At 33.5% G+C, this 25,129-nt stretch overlaps 1 protein-coding gene across 5 annotated transcripts in view; it reads left to right on the top strand.

Annotated features, from left to right (window-relative positions):
- LOC123703696 (heterogeneous nuclear ribonucleoprotein L) overlaps positions 1 to 25,129 on the top strand; it is a 332,552-nt gene that overhangs the window by 276,151 nt on the left and 31,272 nt on the right. For 3 of the 5 annotated variants that reach the window (XM_045651779.1, XM_045651780.1, XM_045651778.1), the window contains exons 4-5: positions 7,565 to 7,661; positions 12,362 to 12,413. In XM_045651779.1, coding sequence (XP_045507735.1) covers positions 7,565 to 7,661; positions 12,362 to 12,413 — 149 coding nt within the window. Of the gene's footprint in view, positions 1 to 7,563; positions 7,662 to 12,361; positions 12,414 to 25,129 lie in introns of those variants that run through there. The other 2 variants (XM_045651777.1, XM_045651781.1) reach the window with 2 other exon arrangements.

The following is a 25,129-nucleotide window of genomic DNA, read 5'->3' as shown; positions in this document are numbered from 1 at the left end:
CTAACTTCCATTTCTAGTTAAAATCATCAGCTGAATAGACAGTCTTATTAAAGACTAGCTGTTGCCCGCAGATTCACTTGCGTGGAAAAGATAAATTTTCATGGTATAAGTATTCATCCCCTATTTTACCCCTTTAGGGGATGAATTTTCTAAAATCCTTTCTTAGGGGACGCCTACGTTATGACATCTACCTGCATGCCAAATTTCATATGATACGTCCAGTGGTTTGCGCTGTGCGTTGATAGATCACTATATCAGTCACCTTTGAGTTTTATATATATAGATATAATGTCCTATTCACTATAGCCTCTTATTTCTTGAATATAACACAAAATACTCGGGAGTATTTCAAAGATATTTCTCAAGACTTGAATGCCTTCATTCAGGAGCGCGTGGCATCATTTTTTAAAGTGCTTAATTAAAATTTTTAGTTTTGAAAGACGGCCTTGCGCTCGTGCCTCTTGTAGTCGGTAATTTAGTTGAGATATTTTAAGACTTTAAGTATAGCCAGTCTGTGATAAGAAACAAAAAGAAAAGCTAGGCTTACTGTACGTAAACTAGTCTTTAAGGGAAACAAAAGGCCTAGGTTCAGGGAAGTTTATAGGACAATTTGGGCGTGCTAATGTTACTAATATAAAAGTCTGGTACGTCATCCATGATTTGTTGATCGTTCATTGTGTAGCTTATCTTCTAGAGCTAGTTTGCTCCAGGATTGGCATAGGATTGTAAAAAAGTAAATTTGTACTTAAGTAACAAATTTAAAAAATGCCAAGTACTTTTTATGTCTGTAATGTGTATTTATACGGATGTACTGATTTGAACACGATTTTTTTTGAAAGTAGGTACCTATGTTCTATCGAGATGGTCCTTAGTTCATAACTATGTTTGTCGTAAATTTGAATTTCAGACCACAGGTACATAAGCCCTGAGTTCTGAATTTTGTTAAATGTTTAATGCCATTTCTACACCTATCAGATTTCATTTAGATTCGATTTCTTAAACGTTCAATAGGCAGACATTCAAGATAGAACTTTTATTGCTTTTATAGCGTTTCCGAGATTATCTCGTGAAGAAATTTACATCACCTTTAGTTGGGAGTTTGACAAGGGTGCGTATAAGGGCCCAGACTATATATTATATACACTTGTAGGTAAAAATTGTAGTCCAACGGTGCGTTAGTGACACGGGTCCACGGGATTAAGGTGAACGTCTCATAATTTAAAGATGCCTTGCTATTGGTCGAGGTTTTATTTGAATTTACTATAGAAGAAGATTTCATGACTGAAATGGTATCAATTTTTGATAGAGTAGTATTAATTGTTTATTTATTGACACTAGAATAAGTAAGAAATGATTTCGGCTTTATCACAAAGTAATAATGTAGCTTTTTGAAGTGAAACTTCTTTATCGGAGTTGGAAAAAAATTTTGTGTAAAATTTTTTCGTTACGCGTGATATTTTTCCGTTACGTGCCATCTTTTTCTTATCCCTACCACGCCTGATTCGACGTATTTCTGTAAAGTTGCTTAGAGTAAATTATTTTTTGAAAAATAAGGTCATAAAGAAGTTTCACTTCTTACGTGTGTACACTAGTTACTACACGCACACATTTTTTGATTGAATTATTTCCACCATCGACAGTAGTTTTTGAGTTTATTGATAAAATACAAAATGAAGATACATTAAATCAAATCTACTCTCTTTACATTATATTTTTATGCAACTTTTAAATTGGATACTACGTAAAACCGTGTGCTTAAAGTAGCATATAAAACAATCTTCAATATTATCGCCTTAACTAGCACCGCGCCCCGTATCTCCACTCAGCTCATTTGTTTTAACAACGCATTTACGAGCGCAATCGTTAAATATCAATAAATAACATTTTCAACTTTACGCTTACAGTTTTAAAGTTTATTTCCGCTCGTGACGGATTTTTATCGTCGAACGTAAAAATGTCGACGCCGTTCAAGCGAGAGATGTAACGATTCAATTTTGTGAATTTTTTTTAAGGAAGCATTTTTAATTTTAGTTCGTTAAATCTTACAAAGTTTCTAAGTATTTCGTACTGATATGTAAATGTAAAGGAACAGTATGTTGGTTTGTCTTTTCACGCCGCTACCGGTTGATAGATTTCGATAGAACTTCTCAACGTGATAGATTTGAGGAAGTAAGAATCACTTTGCAAGGAAGGAGATATTTCTATTGACGTATTTATAATAATAGGTAGCGTCGTGAGTATGATATTTCAATAATTAATGTACTTATCAGCTATTTAGTTGTTTGTTTACTTTTTCCGTAAATTCATTAGTTAAAAAAATATTTTTTGTAAAAAATTAGAACAACACATAGTGTAAATTTTATCACTATCAGTCCAATGATTTTGCAACAAAGCGTAAAGCGAAATTCCTTACAAATTCACACAATTAGTCTACGCTTCGCTTGAAAATCCATCGTGACACGTGTTAAACCATTAGTATTAACAAATTATCCGTTCCCGAGATTATCAAGATGAATATCATTTTAACAGCTACGAAAATAGAGAATGATTCATCGTGCGAGCGTTGAAAAAATACGCAGTTATAAAATCTAATGTATAAATAAATCAACGGATTTCAAACGGCCGTGTGATGGATCGCTTTTCGGAGATAATGAGGAATCCGCTGAATGAACGCACGTGGTTGATTAATGGGCATTTTTTGTGATGCTTGCCGTGAGGTCACGAGTCAGAACGTGCGTCGCGGACGGCGTCTCGAGCGGAAATGAGGTTGTAGCTTGTAAACAGAGGGTTATAAGTATTGTAGGTTTTTATTGTATAGTTTTTTTTTTATACTTGATAGGCAGGCGTTTGTCCACTATCCCGCTACTACTACTAGTAATGGGTAGTTTGTGTAGGTAGTAGTGGGTAGTTTGAAAAATGACGTAGCATCAATTTTAACATAGGAATTTTTTGGATTATAAAATTATCAATACCTAATAAAATAGTTGCGAATCTTTACTTTGACTTTTTGAGTTGGTGAAAGATGTCGCTCTTGTTAACTAAATCTCACTACACCTTTTGCTTTGATTCATAAGCAGATTATAACCAACAGTTACGTACCTATAAGTAGTAACTATTATCTAATCTGGGCCTATATTATAGCTGCCTTGCGAGTAAAATTGCAATAAGGACTTTGCATAAAAACAAATAGTGTTTCAAATTAATCTTCTATTGTGTGAATTTCCATTTAACGATCGCACAAAAAAAATCCACTCTCAATAAACGAGTACGTAACGTAACTACAAAAACTTTATTCATACGTGTTTATTTTTAGTCGATATACAAGAGACATACATATGAATAGAATATTTTTTCGCAAATTGATTTACGGCGGGCGTGTGACGCGCGCCCGTTTGATGTATTTGGTGCACGTGGTGCGGCGGCCGTCTGTTACACTGTAGCGTAATCGTGTAAAAAAATATTTTGCGCGAATTAGTTTGAATGGGAATTTGTTTTGATTCTGAGTAGTAAAGGTGATCATTTATTTTGCGCAAATTTGTTTGAGAGGAAATATATTTTGATTTTGACTAGTAAAGTGTAGTATTTTTACCTTAGATAAGTGATGAAGTAACTTGTTCTTGTAGTTACTAGATCCTCACTAAACCTAATAGACGTAATATTCAAACAATTATGTATGAAAAAACAATAAATAGTACCTACAATAAAACAGATCCTTTGAGTCTGTGAAACTTTATCAATGTCAGTTAATGAAGACTTGCACATATTAAGTACATTTAAACTATAGAATTTCTCCTAACAACATTATATTCCATTCAAAAGTTAATAAACTTAAGAACCTATATAAAATCTTAAGAACATAAAAGCAAAATAATTGACCGTAACGGTGTAACTGCGAACATCAAGTGCAAAGCCAAAGGTCGTCAGTTCGTCCGAGAGGTGGTTGGACGAATAAAAACAAGATGAAGTTTAAATTTATTTTACACGTAAATTGTACACGAATTGGTATTAAAGATTGGTCGTATTTTTAGTTGTGAATGTTGTTTTTTTATTGTTGATTAAGATCGGTCAATGAAATTCGACCTTTTGCTCTCTGACGACTTTTCTTTGACTTTCAGTAATTGTATCATGATAATGTATGCATTGACAAATCTGTATTATGCCCGTATAATATACACAATAAATAGGAAAAATGAGGAAGTAACACTCGCAAGTAATTAATTCAGATGATATCATTCCATTTTATAAAGAAGCAAAATTATCATTATGTTTACGAAACCTTCTGCTTAACTTATAACAGAAAAAGTTTTATGATAAAAAAGATTTTACATTTTATTCATGCTTATTTATTTACTTACTCGAGTATTACATGATTGATTGATTTCAGTGTGGATAACGTCTTATACTCATTTATAGGTATATCTTAATAACAAAATGAAGAAATCACAAACGAAACTATAAAAAAATAATTTCAGTAGAAATTCGTATTTATCTCTCTTCCCACTTTCAATCTTTCATCATTGCGAATCGCATCAATCGATTTGTTTATCGATTTCGCACTAGATGTTATCGAGCGTGTTTATTTATATTCGAACGATGATTAATCGATTTTGCAGAACTACAAATCGTTCGCTTCCGCTCGATATTGATGTACGCACGATAATACTGAACATTTGCGTGGAAATATAAATAAATATATTCAAACTCAAACTCAAACTCAAACTCAAACATTCATTTATTCAATTAGACTACTATTTAGTAGCACTTTCGAATCGTCATTACATAATTATTTTAACATTTACCACCGATTCGGAAAGCAGTGATCTATGGAGAAGAATCGGCAAGAAACTCCATAGTTGCTCTTTTAAAATCATGTAAATATTACAATATATGAAGCTTATATCTAACTACATAATATGCCAATGAACTGTCTTGTGGTTTTTACGCGACAACCCTCCATGGGTTTTTATCGTCCATATATTCCTGAATACTGTAGTACGCTCTCTGAACTAATACATTTTTTATATAACTTTTAAATTTAGAACTACTAAACTCTTTAATATTGTGAGGAATTCTATTGTAAAAGCGTATACCTTGACCCATAAATGAATTTTTAACTTTAGCTAATCGGAAAAATGGCATTTCAATTCTATTCCTGTTCCTTGTGCCATAATCGTGTCTATCTCCTACTCTTGTGTGTAAGTCGGAGCTTTTGTGTACATGCAAAATATTATTAAATATATACTGTGATGGTACAGTAAGGATACCAGTATTCTTAAAATGATCTCTTAGTGAATCCCGAGCACGTAAATTATATATAGAGCGAATGGCTCTTTTCTGTAAGATAAATATAGTTTCTATATCTGCAGCCCTGCCCCACAGTAGAATTCCATAGGACATAATGCTATGAAAGTAGCTGAAATAAACCAGTCTAGCCGTATCTTCATCGGTGAGTTGCCTTATTTTTCGGACTGCATATGCAGCTGAACTGAGCTTACCTGCAGCGGTGTTGACATGGGCTCCCCACTGTAGTTTCTCGTCCAATGTTAACCCTAGAAATACAGTAGACTCAGTAGGATGCAATACCTCCCCGTTCAAGGTAATATCTCTGTTCAACTTTTTTACGTTAGGAAGTAGAAATTCAACACAAGTGGTTTTTTTGGCATTTAATAATAAATTATTGGCATTAAACCATTCAGATATGTGTAAAAGAGCACTGTTCACTTCGTCAACATTTGGGTCATGCCTATCCACATTAAAAATTAATGAGGTATCATCTGCAAACAGAACTATTTCACACCTATCCTGCAAATAATAGGGAAGATCATTGATATATACCAAGAACAAGAAGGGACCTAAAATTGACCCCTGTGGAACACCAATGTTAATTGACGCACCGCTAGAACGTTCTCCATTAACAACTACAGTCTGTATCCTATCATGCAGGTATGACGCTATGAGGTTCTGTGCTTTTCCTTTAATTCCATAGTGATTAAGTTTACGTAACAAAGTACAATGTTCAACGCAGTCAAATGCCTTGGAGAGGTCACAAAATATCCCCAGAGCATTTTTTGAGTTTTCCCATGCTTTATATATATGTGTTAGAAGTGCAACCCCAGCATCTGTGGTTGAGCGCCCCTTTGTGAAACCAAACTGTTTGGTGTGCAGTAAATCATTAGATGCAAAATGACTACTCAGTTGGTTTAATATTAACTTCTCGAATACCTTACTTAATGTTGGTAAAATAGAGATAGGTCTATAATTGTTACAGTCTTCTTGATCGCCCTTCTTAAATAGAGGTATAACTTTACTAAGCTTTAGTAAATTAGGAAATGTACCATAGTCACAACACTTATTAAATATAAAAGCTAAATTTTTCGCAATATTTTCTATGATATTATTAACTAAATTTACGGACATTCCCCAAAGATCACAAGTATTTTTTAGATTAAGCGTCTTAAAGGCAGTAACAATATCACTAGCAGTTACGTGTCGTAATTCAAATAATGTACTGCACCCCGCAACATGGTCCCTCAAATATTCGTTTGGTGTAATAGATGATGAACACAATTTTCAAGCGGGCTCCTAAACTATTTTTTCTGTTTGATAGGATATTGATTGATGGAAAGTTGTATGTTTCAATCTAGTGGGATTTGTTTATTGGTTGAGTTTAAGACGTTGTTTAAAATACTAGCTTATATGCCGGGTTTTGTATGCGTTTTGGAAGATTAAGTAATTTTTTTTTATATTTTCGTTGATAAAGTATCTTTAACAGAGGTAGTCTGTCTGTCTGTGTGTAGTAGTTATATAAAAAATTTAGTAAAAGCTCTCGTGACGTACTCAAAGATAAACTATCATTCTGGTTCATTGCATTAAAATCGGCTGAGTGAATTGATAGTAGTTATCTAAAAGTTGAAACTGCACCCGTCAAAACATTTTCGTTGTATTTTGTGATAATAAAACTTACTATATTAAAAAAAAAATATACGTTTTCATACGCTATATTACAACACATGTTATTTTTTACGATCATGTTAATAAATCGATTTGTAATACTACTTGAATGTACAAATCGTTCTTTTCCGGTTGTGTTTTATTTATTTTTATGTTTTCATGCGTGTTGAGGTAATTTGCATAAATAAGTATATAACGAAATATGTTCAACAAGCTATTGATTTGTGGGTTTTATTTTAAATGCTTCATTATAACAAATTTCAAATAAAATACAATATTTAATTTCAAAAACTACAAAGAGAAGAAGAATACTACAAGAAGAATATCAAACTGATTTTGTCAATGGTCTCAATTTTCTTTTTGATAGAGCTTTCCCTTACAAATCCTATAACCAACGCATTAAATTACATGAAATTAATTGAGACAGTATATTGTATAAACTTGAAATTTTTTAACTCTCAAAATGTGTGTTTTCTTTTAATGTCTTGTTTATCTTTAAAGAAAACTGTTGTAGCTACTAACATTTTAGTTCTTTATACGTATTTTTGTCTTTAATTTTTAATTGATATGTGTGTTCAAAATATGAGAATTATCCTTAACCAGTCTGCCACAAATTTGAAAGTGTCGAGTCAGCGACGCGCGCGAAAGAAGCTCTCCACGGGTGCGATATCTACTCAGGATGCTGTACGCTCAAGATTGAATATGCTAAGGTGAGATTATTAATTAAGTTTTATTATTAATTGGTAGTAAAGATAGAATATATTATGGGCCATCTTCACAATGGGCAGCGTTGGGCGCGTACAGGCAATCACGATAGTGAGGGCCTAATGTCAATGATCAGCCGTCATTGTAGATGCTATTCGTAATTGCCGTAATGGCGGCAAACATTGACGATCATTTGTTGGGCCAACGATGTTGATTGTGAAGAGGAACCATTACATACACTCTTGAACACATACACGCAGTTCCAGACAGATATATGCGGTTATCATGTCGTCGAATCACGAATGGTAAAATAAAATATGGTAGGCACACTAGGCGTTCCTAATTAAAATTATTTAGTACGAAGTAAACTTACATTTTGAGGGAAGACACGGTAATCTGATATTACAAAAAGTATAGCTAATAAATGCATATTTATACATATTTCTATCCTTGAATTTCGATCTTCTTACTCTAAAGTCTAAAGCCTCTCTCCCGCGTTCCACTGCACGTATCGCGATGAAACAAACATTCGACAAATCCGCATTGTGATACGGGAACTACGATACTTATATGTAGCCGAGTATGTGTATTATAATATATGATATTAAATAATATGTCTTTTGTAAAATTAAATTGTAAAACTGACATGATTTAAAAGAGCAACTATGGAGTTTCTTGCCGGTTCTTCGCCATAGATACTGCTTTCCGAATCGGTGGTAAATGTTGAAAATATGTAATGACGTTTCAAAAGTGCTTCTATAAGAAGTCTAATTGAATAAATAAATGTTTGAGTTTGAGCTATACGTGGAGGGAACACTTTAAACTTTGTACGAGAAGACTGTTTTTTAATATACAAATGTTTATCTTTTATATGATTTCTCGGTACTCATAAATATTTACGTGAGACCTATGTGGGATATACATACACAATGTAACCCATTTCATTGTATGACCCATCACGTGACCCGTAAAGGGTACCTGACAAAATACGTGTAGGTACCTACATAATTCTTCCATATTTTACTTTACGAAAAATTGTAACAAGTTGGAAATTTTTTTGAAAATCCATACTAATATTATAAATGCGAACATAACTCTGTCCGTCTGTCTGTTACTCAATCGCGCCTAAACTACTGAACCAATTTTCATGAAATTTGGTATGGAGATATTTTGATACCCGAGAAAGGACATAGGTTAATTTTATTCCCGGGAAAATGACGCAATCCCGGAAATCCCTCGGGAACGGGAACTATGCAGGTTTTTCTTTGACTGCGCGGGCGGAGCCGCGGGCGGAAACCTAGTAATATATAAACTGACTTCCTAGAGGCTACTTTGGCTGATATATTTTAAATAACTATTCCTAATGATATCTGTGAAATATTCACTGATAGCTAAGTTTTCATTTACACATGCATATTGTCATGTCATCTATTTATCGAAACATTACAGCTTTAAAGCTAACCTATTTGTTATATCACAACAAAAACAAACAAAATGACATTAAACAAATGGCCATAATAGCACAAAAAGAAAAATCCAAACGAGTAACACGCCATAGAGCCTATATTTTCGCGTTATTAACCCGGCTCGCGGGCCACGGGTCGTGAGCCGCGGGCCGTTTAAGCATTTCTCCTTTGTGACTCGCCCGCGCCCGCGGTTCAAAACGTTTTGTTGGCTGCGAAAATTGCATGTTACAAAGATAATAAAATGGGGATATAAACAACTAAGTATGTTACGCTACTTTGTATTATTATAATAGGCAACGAGCCTTCTTCACGATGTATTGCTTGCTATATATCGTGGTTCCCGTATCACAATGCGTATTAATTGTCGAATGTTCTTTGGCATATGTATGATAATATTGTACATAATATTATATTATGTATTTTGTAAAATTAAATTGTAAAACTGACATGATTAAAAAGAGCAACTATGGAGTTTCTTGCCGGTTCTTCTCCGTAGATACTGCTTTCCGAATCGGTGGTAAATGTTAAAATATGTAATGGCGTTTCAAAAGTGCTTCTAAAAGAAGTCTAATTGAATAAATAAATGTTTGAGTTTGAGTTTGATTTTGAAATGTGTGTTTCATCGCGATACGTGCTGTGGAACGCGAGTGATAAGGCTTTAAAGTATCGGTGAAATATCGACTGTGATAAATGAAATCTGTACGATATTATTATCTACCTACTTGTCTTTTCATTTGTAATTAATATTTTCCAAAAAAAAAAACGATGGACATAAATTTAACAAGCTTTTTAGTTAGTTTCATATTTTTTCTAGCTTTAAATTGGACATGATTTTTTTTTTGGTTTGAAATAAATTTGTTGTTTCATTTCAGGAATGGCATCCCAAAAATTTGAATCTAAAATAAACTGACGAGTTATTGACGTTGAAAAATATGTTTCTTTTTTGTTGATAACTGAATTGAAAAATATATTTTTCGCTATTCATAAAACCGTTGTTCTATAAAATGTTTTACAAAGAAGGTAGAAGGGGAGTAGGGGAAGAGAAGGGGAAGGTTTTTTAAATTTGGTAACTATTTTCCATTGTATAAGTAAAAAAAATGTGTACGTGTACTAGTGTACACAGTACTAATACAATGATTTCTAAAAGGAATAATTTTTCAAAAACACCTAAAAAAACCACCTAAACCGGTGCATTTACCTCAAACGAACATAGATCTAGAGCAAGAGCATTCTTTCGTGATATTTTAGTGTAAACGAAAACTCGTATTCAGTGTTGTTCAGTATTAGAACATTGCATAGAATCTTTTAGAACGCACTATGAACAACGAAAGAATGCTCTACGCCTGTTTACTCTCAAATAATTTGACACAGCGGGGTAAGAATGAGCATTCGCTCGTTTGATGTAGGTAAATGCATCGTAAAAGTAACGAAGATTAATAGCCTTGTTATTTACTTGTTTTGATGACAACAATATTTTTACAAAAAAAAATATTTATTTTTTACTAAGAGTCCCGTTTTAACGTTACGATAAAATGTTAACAATAGATACAAATGCTATTGTTATTTTTTAGAAATACATTGTATGCCATGACGGTTCGTTTATAATTGAAAAAGAAACATGATTAATTATTATTGTAGATCTCTTTTATGAGTTTATACGGGCATGGGGACATGATTAAACAGGTTAAAGGTGTGATTTAGGTATACAATAACACTGGGGAAATTGTAATAGGTATTGTAAATTAATAAATTGTTAAATTAACAGCCTAGTCACTTTATTAATCGGTGCCGTTTGGGAATGTTACAAATATATCTCTTATATTTAGTCATTTAATGCAATGGGTAGGCAAAAGCTCTGTTTCTAGGTAAGTATAATAAAACTACCTGCCTAGACAGGTAAAATATTAACAAGAGTCATAATATTATAAACTCACAAGAAAAACTGCTCTGACATTGTAGATTTAAATTTGGAAGATTTGAGTGCAGGCTTTTGAAACGAAAGTTTTGTCTAAACAATGCGTTGTTTCTGAAATATTCATCGTCGGAATATAGTGGTATAATATCGTATATACGATAAATAAAATGTACATAATATATTTTTAATTAAAATGTTACTAGCTTCTCGCCAGTCAAAGGAAAACCCGTACAGTTCCTGATCCTGTAGGATTGCCGGTATAATACCTATCCTATGTACTTTCTTAAGTCTTAAACTAAACAAAGTTTCATCTCAATCAGTTCAGTGATTGATGTGCGAAAAAGAGACAGACCGAAAAACAATACAAAAAAAAACGTAGTTATTTTCGCGTTTATAATATAAAAATAGAGATATTGGAGAATTTCGTAAATGTCACTTTTCGATGTTTAATTAATAAAAAAAAAACATGGATTTATTAATCTTTAAACATTAACTTAATTTTGTTCAGTTTAAAGCGATAACTACCATATTTTAAATCGATATCATTTGCTACAATAACGTCACTCAAACTCAGTGAGATTTCTTTTCACCGTTCGCTTAATGCGTTTCACTCTGAGTCCTTTTGTTACTCGAATTAAATAATGGAGTTTTAAAACACTGACAATTGTAGAAGGTTACCATTGACTTGGATCTCTTTGTAAAGTAAAAAAAGTATGACGTGCGAGACGGGGATTTTTTTAAATGGTCGGATTACGTTGTTATACTTTGACACCATTTGTAGGAAGTTTTGTAGGAAATGTAAATAGCAATATTTTGAGATGGTAAAAGCTCAAAATATTTCTATTTAGTCTCCAATAACCTTTTTCAATTATTGGTACGCTCGATCACTTTACACACATACACACACAGATATAAAACATGTATATACCTATAGTTTTATGAAATACAATACCTGTGATGTATTTTTATTTTATACTAGCGGTCCGCCCCGGCTTCGCCCGTGGAACATATTCTCTTTTTCTCTACATAAGAACCATCCTCGAACCTCAAAGAATATTATAAAAAAATAATTAACGAAATCGGTTCAGCCGTTCTCAAGTTAAGCGCTTACCAACACATTTTGGGATTCATTTTTATATTATAGAAGATTATATTATAGTTTGCTGAAAAAATGAGCAACACGGTAGTAGGTACCTACCGTGAAAAGATGCAGGTTCGAATACCGCCTCATGATCGAATTTTATCTTAAAAACTTTTCAAATATGTTTCAGCATTTTCAACGCTATAAACTGAAAATTAAAACATGTTTTCTATTTCTTTTCAGCCTGAAAGATTGAACGTGTTCAAAAATGACCAAGACAGTTGGGACTACACATGTAAGTAGTATTTATTATTATATAAGAAAATAAGCTTAATCTTGCCAGTTATTAATAATTTAAAATTTAATTTAATTTATTATTATGGAAATAATTTAATAATTTATAATAGAAGCTTGTGAAAAAAATGATTTTCCGATATTTTTCGCAAAACGTGCGAGGAAATAACACATAATATAATATATGTTTGAATATGTGAAGGTGTAAAATAAATAATTTCTTCTTATGTAGATACTATATATTGTTAATACTGGCAAGATATGAAGAAATATGTATTTTAATATTATACTGCGTTGTAAATCCTGTTTAAAAACTTTTCACTCTATTTTGCTTTAAAGGACATTTATTTTCGTTTAAAAACAATTTTTAAAAGAGTGAGAAGTACCTGTACCGAAATGCATGCAATTTATATATATTTGTAGCATGCATGTTAACAAATAAGTTTAAAACAAGCGCACCACAACCTACTCATTACGGACTCATCACATTCGACATAGCAATTTCACATATTAATAAAAACAGACTGATGTAAACAATAGCACAGAAAATGTATCGCAAAGATCAGATAGGAAAAAAAGCATTAACATAATCCAACGTCGACGTCAAAAAAAATGAAAGTATATAAAAATGTATTTTAAAAGAATACAAAGTCTTTTAAAAGAATAAAAAGTCTTTTAAAAGAATCAATTCTACTTTGTAAACTCGACAATGGACCGCCGCTGTAAAAAGAAGGAACGCTTAAAAGCTTTCCTTTTGTGAATCGCTCATAATAGTTGACAGTCATGAAGTGTAATGTGCCAAACGGCGGGACCTTTGTTTTGTTTAATTTCAAGTTATTTTCATACGAAATTTATGCCTAGATTTAGGGAAATTTAACGTTAAGGTGATAATTAATTTTGAATCTTCAATCTAAAATGATAAGGTTGAATTTAAAGTGGCAAGAAATACGTTTTGATAGATAGGTGATAATGGATTTTTAATCTATTGTACATAAAGATACGATTGAATTTAAAGTGGCAAGACATACGTTTGGTAGATAGACCTATTGAAAGGCTTTTTTATGTTTCGCTAGTCGGCTTTAATCTATCTTTATATATAAAACTCAAAGGTGACTGATATAGTGATCTATCAACGCACCGCCCAAACCATTGGACGTATCGGGCTGAAATTTGGCATGCAGGTAGATGTCATAACGTAGGCGTCCCCTAAGAAAGGATTTCCCGAAATTTTTGCGGGAACGGGGAAAAATGGGGATGCACGTACAAAGTCGTGGGCGGAAGCTAGTTTAATATAAATCCATATTGAAAAAACATACAATGTGCTAGATACAAAGTCCTATCTAGTGTGACAAAGAAACGATCAAACTGCAGTTTTCCTGAAATAATATACCAAAAGAACTGAACAGTCTTCAATAGTTTTAAGATACGGACTTCTATCCTATTATAATATCCAACAGAGAAAATAAATCATACATACCAAAAGAACTAAACACCGCTAAATGACAAACCATTTAGGAAAGTCACAAATTAGCATTACCCCGTTCTTTCCCGTATTAATTCTGTTCGCGCCTCACAATTGGCCCCTTTAGAAATGTCTAATGGCCTTTCTCGATGGAAATGGAAAAATCTCGAATGTTCCAGCACTTTGCATACATTTGCACCGATTCTGCATATAAATCAAGCTGGGCTATATCATCGTGGAGTCGATTGCTATTGGACAATGATTAATGGCGTATGAATGTGTGTGCGACTTGAAATTGTTGATTCGGTTCGTGACGTCATTGCATTTTAAAAGTGGTAAATGTTAAAATATTTTATGACGATTCAAAAGTGCTTCTAGAAGAAGTCTAATCGTATGTTGAGTTTGAGTTTGAATAGGTAGTTTGGTGGTCCAGGATTAACTTATGTAGGGTAGAAGGAGAACTGGGTATGTTGTTTAAAATTAGATGAAATTTTATAAAAGGCTAAGTTCATAAGAAATAAAGATTGGTGTTCATATTTTGAATTGTGGAAACAAATTTTTTTATGAAATACATATGAAAGTTGGTACAATGTACCAATTTGAAGACTTTCCGTTATGACTAATTTGTTTAAATAAATTTTTTATGTACCCCATTTTTATGTGCATAGTATAGAGAAGGCATAGAGACAAACCAATTTGTATATTCACAAAACAAGTACAAAAAAGTTCATAGCCACCTAATTGCCATCCGCTCAGTATGTGAATATAATGAAATAGGTACTTACTTTTTGCGCGGGTCTAATTAAAAGTTATGTTGACGTAATGGGGTTGCGAGAATGTGACGTCACAATTTGGAATGGGACGTTAAATAGATCGCGAGATGAAAGCGAAAATATTAATCGGTGAATAATGTGATAAGATTTTTTTTAATCTGTTAATGATGCTAGGAACTGGTAGGAAGATATAGATGTAGTTTTCGAGGGTTTTTATTAGGTGATAAATTATATACAGCTTTTCTAATAAACCAAGCATTCAGCAGATTCGCTTTGACATTAAAAAAATCCGAGTAGGTACATATTTTAACTTGAATCTCACGACTTTTTTCTTACATTTTGCTCGTGTAGAAAAATATATACTAAAGTACCTACTGTATTCAATATTTCACGAGGTCCAGTATTGTTACAAACGACGCCGCTTATTCAAGCTCTTCGGTATCACGAAAAATATTGCCTAAATTTATATCTGTCGCTTTGGAAACTGTACAATTGTTTTATAGACGCCTTTTGAATAAGGGGCCGTATGTTGCGGGTTTAAAGCGCGATTTATTCACATACAAAACTGTAACATTTGTTTCTTTAATAGAAATGCAGAGCACTTGTAGATTAAGTGCATTTCATAAAAAAAAATATATAAATCCATACTTATATTATAAATGCGAAAGTAACTCTGTCTGTCTGTCTGTTACTCAATCACGCCTTAACTACTGAACCAATTTGCATAAAATTTGGTATAGAGATATTTTGATACCCGAGAAAGGACATAGGCTACTTTTTACCTCGGGACATAGGATAGGTTTTATCCCGGAAATCCCACGGGAACGGGAACTATGCGGGTTTTTCTTTGACTGCGCAGGCGAAGCCGCGGGCGGAAAGCTAGTATCCAAGAAAATTACTACTGACTGAGTAATTTTATCAGTACAGATAACTATTTGTTTAAATTGCGATTGGTCCATAATTTTTTATTAGGAAGCTTTTTTTTAGTGTAGTTTACTACATTATATCAATTTTTATCACATGTAAGTAACGAGAAGATAAAATTGATATGAAAAAAGCCGTTTTAATGTTATAATGCCCAAGAAAAATACACGAAGATTAAAAAATACTTCCAACTTTCTGAATAGTTGCGTACCTACACTCATTGGATATTGTTTCCCCCTCATATAAAACGTATTAAAATCCACAGCTAATGCTTTTATAATATACGATACGACATGACGACATTCGTATCGTATGACAATGAAAACGATAAGTGTGAATAAAATGGAAACAACTATTTTCCGATCGATTAGTTTTTTTTTTTTACCGTACAATAGGGGAGCGCTTGGCCACGATCTCGCCTGATGGTAAGCTGAGATGTGGCCTAAGATGGAGCGCGCTGCCCTAGAATGTACATGTTCACTCTCCTCTTGAAGACCTCGATATTGTACTCGTCAGGGACCACAGACTCAGGAAGCATGTTCCAGTCGAATGAAGAATGTCGATCCGAACCGCTTTGTTCGGGTACATATGGAACGTCCACCATATGGCGATGCCTAGAGTCTGTGCGCCTCGACGATCGATGGAAAAACGGAAAAAAACGATTAGTTGTTCCAAATTCAATTCTCAAAAAAGCATTACGCATATACGAACACAAAAAAGCATATACACAAGGCTTTTTCCGTAGATTTGTTGCTCCTAATGATTACATTTGCAATACAAACAAACCATTTCCACTTGCAAGTTAATTACTAGCATAATCCTACTCAGTTCACTACTGGTTGATATGATTTCATAATTTAAACAAAAATTACAGTATTTTTTTATCTCTTCTTTCCTCTAAACATAACTAATATGCTATGCTTTACTATAAAACAGTCGTTCACTATTGAAATATAAACTTTATAATATACGAGAAATAATTCGTAAAATCCGTTACGATACATTTAAAATGTGTCTATATCAATTAGTAACAAACTAAAAACGAATCTTTTGTTATATTAGTTTAAATAAATCTATAAATATATCGTCACGATATCGTATCGTATTACATAAAAATTCTCCATAGCTAAGCTCTAGATGTCTTCACAACGGAAGTTCACGAAGGGAAATGGAGGTGAGGCGTCGGTGAAAAGGGGTAGGAAATTGCACTCTAGCTAACCCCGTGACCTCGCTCGCGTTATTGTATGGGTAACGAACGACTAACGAGGTGGGATTGTACCTAATTGTATGCAGACATTATTGGCTACTAGTCTGATCCCGCGGCTTTTATTGCAAGGTAATTGGTAGAGAATAATAAGCAGTCTATGTTCTTTTTTAAAGCAAACACTCTTTCATAGAGGTCTATTCATCTGTTGTTGCGTGAAAGAGTAACGAACATACGTTTGTATATTATTTCAAACTTTCGCGTTTATTCGGACTAGCCGTTGTCCTGCCTTCACTCTCACTTCACTTTTTTTTATTTTTACACATAACAACGCTTACTAAAACGTGTTTTATATCCGTGTTTATATTATTTGTATGCGAATTTACCACAAAAATTTATCCTTTAATATTAGTAACTTTATTGTCTCGGTTTATTTTTATGTTGCACACAACAACACGATTACGGCGTCCATACAACATTGGGAATTCATCACACACACACACACATTTATATCGTAAGATCGACCCAGATCTTAGCAGCGAATGAACACTAAAATCCTAAATCCTCGCTAACGTATTGCTGTTATCCTTGGAACCAGTCCAGGGAGGGGGGATGTGTGCCAACGAATAATAAAATGGACGCAGAATTGGTTGGAATTTGTATGTCTGTTCATAACAAGATTTTTATTATACTAGCTAGTTGCTACACGCCCTGGCTGCGTTCGCCTTAAAATCTATTAGGCCGCTCTATTTCATACCCATAGATGTCTGAAGGCGAGCATAACCAATATTAAAAGTTAGTCAACCAAAATTTGAGAAGAAAAAGCTCATAAACTATGTTTCAACGTTCTTAGCTTGGTCGATAAGATTTTATTTAATTATGTTATAGAAATAATAAGTTTGAATAGGAATAACGAATCCTCTTTTCGCCAACAGAATGATCATATACAGAAACTAATTGAGTCACACTCTAAAATCTAAATTGATATAATAATCTATAATATAAAAATGAATCGCAAAATGTGTTGGTAAGCGCATAACTCGAGAACGGCTGAACCGATTTCGATAATTCTTTTTTTATTATATTCCTTGAAGTACGAGGATGGTTCTTATGGAGAGAAAACGTAAACATGTACCACGGGCGAAGCCGGGGCGGACCGCTAGTAAATAATAATTGTTTAAGCTACTTAATTTAACTTCATACCTTTTCACATGGGATAGAATTCAAAATTTACTATAATCTCTACTAAAATCTACCAAATATACGAAAACTACAGAGCGTGCCAAAGAAATATACATCCATAAAAAAACTTGAACAATATGGCCCTCTTTAAGCAGTTACGTAATAAAAATATAATATTATGTAAGTTGTTCTAACATAAAGTAAACTTATCCATACATAGACTCTTAATAATATATTCCAAGTGCAATGTAGCACGCCAAAAGTTTTCCAAGTGCGCACATAAAATGTGAAGAATGGTCTATTACAGTTTGTTATTGTATGTTGAGTTTTGTTTTTATTTTATTTAAGACTAGCTGTGCTTGGTTTTAACGTGATGATATATAGCTTATAGCCTTCCTCGATAAATGGGCTATATAACACTGAAAGATTTTTTCAAATCGGACGAGTAGTTCCTGAGATTAGCGCGTTCAAACAAACAAACAAACACACATTTACAGTAAAACTAGTGAATTGTGTGTTCCTTTAAAATTTCTTAACTTTAAAATATAGAGTATTAAATATATTATTTTTCTCTGGTAGGATTATACGAAATGAAAACTGATACTCGGCTAAAGGTTAACTAATATTTACGATATTGCTCAACAATGGATATCACCGCAGAGGCCATTCTTCATACCCACGTCTGAATGTAGAGCATTATTCAACAAATGGTATTTATTGGCCACATATTCGACTACTGTTTTGTAAGATAACAAGAAAATATATAAGAACTAACTGTGCCCCGCGGTTTTATCCGTATTTCTCCGCTCCTGTTGGTCTTAGCGTGATTATATAGCGCCTATAAGCCTTCCTCGATAAATGGGCTATATAACAATGAAAGATTTTTTCAAATCAGACGAGTAGTTCCTGAGATTAGCGCGTTCAAACAAACAAACTCTTCAGCTTTATAATATTAAGTATAGATATTATAGTATAGTATGTATAGATATTGCTCAACGATGGATATCACCGCAGAGGCCATTCTTCATACCCACGTCTGAATGTAGAGCATTATTCAACAAATGGTATTTATTGTCTAGATGTGGGAGTGTGGTTTTGTAAGATTATGGAAATGTATTGTTTCATTGATATTTTTTGTCTCAGTGTACGTAAGTAATTGTTATAAATAGGAACTAGTAATTAGTGTATATAGGCAATAGTGATAGGTGTAGGTATGTAGTACAATCTTCGTAAAATAAAGGTCAGTGATATTGTATTAGCAAGGGGTTTGACAGAAAACAGAACTAATATTAAGCCTATGCTGAATAATTTTCACGAGCATAGTATAAAGAAAACAAGTAGGCCGTCTCCAGGCGTTTACTTACTCGTTCTCATCATACTATGATACAAGTATATCACATAACAGGGTCAAGAATAAAATATTATGCTATTTGTTACTTGGACGTTGATATATTATATTGGCCATAAAAAATAACTACCCTACGCTTTATACATACAAATTGCTGGAGAAATCTACGCCAATGCTGATATTATAAATGTACACGAAATAATATGTATACTAAAGAAGATATAATTGTTTGTTTGTAAGCTTTATTTGAAATGCAAAACGCAAAACTTACCTTAACTTTCGAAAATTTTTCACGAGCAGAAATTAAAAAAAACATGTAATTCCTAATTTTCATAAAAATTTTAATTTTGATATACATAAATCTCGATTCAACTCGAGCGGAGCCGGTGCAAGAAACTAGTATAAAATGATGACAAAAACAAGCTGCATTTCCCGTCTGAATTTTCTTTGATAGTGATTAGTATAAAGATTTAATACTGATCACCTGATAGTAAAATAATTAATAGTAAACTGAAAAATATGAAGAGCAGTGGTGGCTCAGTGGTGAGACCTCGGACTTCGAATCGATAAGTCCGTGGTTCGAGACCAGGCGAAATAAATTGATTTTTCAATTTATCTGCGCATGTTGTAACATCACCACTGCTCGAACGGTGAAGGAAAACATCGTGAGGAAACCGACATGTCGAAGAATTAAAAAAGTTCGACGACATGTGTCATCCGCCAACCCGCACTTGGCCAGCGTGGTGGATTATGGCCTGTACCCTCATAGGAGGCCCGTGTCCCAGCAGTGGGAACGTATAAGGGCTGATGATGATGATGATGATGATGATGAAAAATATGTGAAATATTTATGTCCGATAGGTTAAAAGTGAATAACGAAAATACCTTGCTATTAACTTGCTGATGAGAAAATATTCTTCTTCAACTTAGAAACGTAATGACGAGACTTTTTTGCGTTAATTGCCTAAAACCCTTTTTCTGACATCTCAACTATCTGCGGTTGTAATTACAAGAAAAATTGTTTTTAGAAGGTACTAACAGAAGTATTTATTTAACATTTCATTTCATTTCATTTCATTTCATTTCACTTGACGAAGTAATAATATTGGAAAATTTTCAGAAACTTACAAAACTCGTAAATTCGCACATCTAATATTAAGTAACGAAGATGGGACATGAATTAAATATATAATTTAAAAGCCCTTCCTATTACATAATAACTTTGATGAACAAAGATTGAATGATGAAAAAAGTTGAGTTGATGAATAAAATATAATCAAGAAAGATGAGACGAGAATTTAAAATTACGTAACACTTATATATGAACTAAAATCCATACTAATATTATAAATGTGAAACTAACTCTGCCTGTCTGTCTGTTACTCAATCACACCTTAACTACTCAACCAATTTGCATGAAATTTGGTACTGAGATAGTTTGATACCCGAGAAAGGACATAGGATAGGTTTTATCCCGGAAATCCTACGGGAACGGGATTTATAAGGGTTTTTCTTTGACTGCTCGGGCGATGCCGCGGGTGGAAAGCTAGTACTCAATAAATATACTCAAATCGGAAACCATATAATAAACCAAACATATATTTGGTTCAATACCTTTGCCAATAAATAAAATTCAGCTCAAATGGAAGACATCTTGTCGCAAGGAATCTGATAACAGGGCTGTGGAGTCAATATTTCGGGAGCGCTCGAGGCGTTCCCGAAGTTAGGGGTGTCGACTTTGAGTTTTTAGAATTATGTTTGTAGAAATATTTGTGTTACGAGTGGTGTATTTAGTTGATATGAATTTGTTGATGTGTTTTGGAGAAAAATTTAATGCTATATTTTATCAATAATTGCGAATTTATTAAGATACTGTAATCTATACTAATATTATAAAGATGAAGAGTTTGTTTGTTTGAACGCAGTAATCTCAGAAACTACTTGTCTGATTTGAAAAAAATATTTCGGTGTTAGATAGCCCAATTATCGATGAAGGTTTATAGGTTATATCATCACGCTAAAACCAACAGGAGCGGAGCAATGCGGGTGAAACCGCGGGGATCAGCTAGTCTAATATATTTGCGTAGTTCTCGGGTAGCCTATGTGCTAAACCAAACTCAGTTTCCAATTTAATTTTTTCATTATTATTTACTGAAAGAATAAGAAACATCTAAATATTCTTATAAACTTTCTCGTTTTTAATATTAGTAGCATTTATTATTATTATTATTATTTTTTTTTTTATTTATAACGTTTGATTAAATTACGGGCTTGTTAAATGAACAATGAATGTCAATGTTAAGTGCTGATTTTATTTATACTACAAGTATCTAAATGTAAATGTTACGTTAATTTTGAATTATTAAAAGCGCATTTATTGCTTCACCGTTCTATGTAACATTTCGTTAATACACGATCAATTTGTTTATTAGGGTTTTAAATAAAAAGAAATGAATGCCTGCCCTTAGCTGAGAGTGTTTGAAAACTGAAAACGGAAAAATAACTTGTTGAAGCGTACAAAAATCTTGCTCTAAATGGACGAAATTGCGCGGTAAGGAATCTATCTGATAACAAGAGTCGAATGTTTTTCGGGAACGCCTCGAGCGGTGTGATGATTCGAGATTTAGGGTTGTCAACTTAGAGAATTTATATTAAACTTGTATAATGGTGGTTTTGCCTTGTAAATATTGAATCGGCGGTCTTAATATTACTATTAAATGAAGGATAACGGTGGGATAAACTAGTGAATTGTTTTCATTGTAGATTGTCATGCTATAGAATAGTTTTTAACATATTATGGGTATCATCGACGAATCAATAATAATATGAATATTTTGTAGATCTAAGTTTATTTCCCTTTAAAACGATCACTTTATTATCCCCAATTCGGTTGCCAAAAACCTTTAATAAAAGTTGTATTCTTTCTAGAACATTGAAATATCGTATCATATCATGCAATGCTTTGAAAACGCATTTATTCGATGCTATATTTATCACCACCTAAAGTGCAACATCGGAAAGAGGCGAGCAAATAAATAAAAATCCCAGAGTGAAATAGAAAACATCTCGCAGTGAGATGGAATCGGATAACAGGAGTCACTATTCCGAAATACGCTCTTGGCGCTTTGTAGTGATACTAAATTTAGGGCTGCCAATACTTAGGGTAGAAGGTAACTTGGAGGAAGCTATCGAAACTATATTTAGTATTGAAACGTTTGTAATATGTTTTACAGATATTACAGTTATGTGATATTGTATTTGATGTACCTAATTGAATTGCTTATAAATCAGCGTGTTCAAATGTAAAGACAATTTTTTCCCAACTCTATTAATCTAATGGATTGGAAAACTGAAAGAAACAGGGTACGATCTGACTTGGTGCAGATTTAATGTTGAAAATAAATATGGTAATGTCAAAATTCACGGTTTTCAGCAGCACCACCACTATTGTTTTTTATACCATGTGCATCAGAAATGGCAATTTAATTTTCAACATTTTTAAAATACTGATTTTAAGAGGTATTAGAGTTATACAATACTAGGTAAAATAAATAATAAATAAGGAGATATATTTTTGTGGCAGCCCTATAAAGGATAAGTAGGTGTCGGCCAGCACTATCGTATCGACGTTGAATGGATTAGAAAACTTGCCAAAACGCGGTAAGGAATCGTATTTCGCCAATTTTCTACAAGATGTACTCGTAGGTGCCCATACGTTGAATATTTATTGAGCTGCCATTTTGAATCTAGAAATTGTGTATGTCTAGATATTTATACGCTGGAACATCTGTAAGTAAGCCTAGTGAAGGGAGGTAAATAATAAATTGATACAGTGTTTCGAAGATATGTTATCATTCTTTACTAGAATATTTGTCTATCTGCCCATGTTCTTTCTACATGTATAAAGTATATCCTACAGTGAAATAACGGATTACTAAATAGTTATTGCTACTATTGTGGAGGACAATAAAACGTTTCTTAGTAATTTGTCATTCGAATTAGAGAAGAAGTTTTTTTAATTTTTTACGTACGCTGTAATAAAAAAGAGAAATATTTGCAGTGAATCAAGTATTATGCTGTGTTTTTTTTTTTTTTATTATAGAGGGAAAAAATACTGTTAAGTATCTCAGGTCAAGATCTGCGACCTGGTATGTCGGTCTCGATCATGGTCTCATGGTCCATACCGACTAAAACAACCCTCTTTCTCCCATCCATATCCCCGCGGGATGGCCGTTAGGCTTTACTTCGCGGGGGGACGTATAGCATTGCTGCTTTTCTCACTAATGTTCTATGCCGTCACACTTTTCGCATCCGTTCTTTCTTTCGTAAGTCTTTCAGAACCTCCGTTGCATAAGCGCTCGTTGCTTCCCATGATTCTTTGTTTGACAACATCACTCCGATTATGTTCTCAGGACATACTTTTGTTCCCATTGTTGTTTCCCAGGTGTCCCGGGCTTCTTTGTATGCTGGACATATAAAGAAAACATGTTCTGCATTTTCGTCTTGTCCGCAGGTGGGGCACTCTGGAGAATCTTTATGCTTAAACCGATGTAGGTATTCTCGGTAGCAACCGTGACCTGAACTGACCTGAGTATTATGCTGTGTGTGCGTGTGTGTATGTATGTGTGTGTGAATATCGGGCAATAGAAAGGTTCCTTATATCTGAACAATGAAATTACTCTAGTCAGAAAAACTTTGCAAAAGTAAACAATCGTTTGTCACTAGTAAAATGATTTACATTAATATCAATGTTGTTGTAATAACAGTTCTATTCTAAACCACATACATTACAATATCCTACAATGTTCGTAACATTCTGAATGCCTCAAATATCATGCAAACAGCTCAAATCGAGCACACATCGGGAAATACCTTGCAAGACGTTAGATTGCGGTTACAAATTGATGGTGCGATGCCAGACGATGGATTGATACCCCCTTTGTGATGTGCCGACGTTCGTACGGACGAAGGGGAGGGGGGGAGTGGTGAGGTATTGTGTTCCGAATCGATCAGCTGTTGGCTGTCGTTATAGATAGGTAGGTAGAGGTTTTGTTTATGGGATGTAGTGAGGGTATCTGTGAAATTGTTAGGAAATTCGTTGGTAATAGATTAGATGTACCTATTTGGTATAAAGGTATAATATGTCAATTTAAAAATGCTTCTAGAAGAAGTCTAATTGAATGAATAAATGTTTGAGTTTGAAAAGAGTGTTCGAGTTTAGTTGAGATGTAAATTTAATTATGATGCTTCGATTGATGATTGATCTTTATACGTAGTAGGTATATTTGGAAATTAACCTTTGTTGTATCTGCCACTAATAGAGCAATTTAAAATATGTAGAAGGAAAGGGGTTCTTCTTTACACAGACTTAGTTATTATAAATTTATAAAGAATAGAAAAAATTCGATCACTAGGCGGGACTCGAACCCGCGTCCTTTCGCGCATTCCGGGGCGGATGCCTGACCAACTCGGCCACTCGTGACCCGCCAGAGCGATCGAATTTATTCTATTCTTTCAGTTTTATGTGTCTAAGGGCCTCGTTCACCATCTCCAAGTAAAGCGTTGATTAGTTACTTCTTAATTAACGTTAATCAGCAAGTAAAGGTTACGAGTATCTTTTGTCAATTTCACAAACGAAACATAAGCTCCGAGTAACAACTTACTGGTTAAATGAGTAACGGAACAAATCGTACGTCACATTCGTTCAATATTACGTCAATGTCACTCGTCAAACGTCATTGCACTATTGCAGCTGTCATATAAATTTGTTATTTGATATTGTTAATTGTTGTGGATTGCCTGTAGGGTTGGAAATACGCGTGTC

This window comes from Colias croceus, chromosome 27 (assembly GCF_905220415.1).
Source record: "Colias croceus chromosome 27, ilColCroc2.1".
Lineage (NCBI taxonomy): Eukaryota > Metazoa > Arthropoda > Insecta > Lepidoptera > Pieridae > Colias > Colias croceus.
This window is presented reverse-complemented; position numbering and strand designations above follow the sequence as displayed.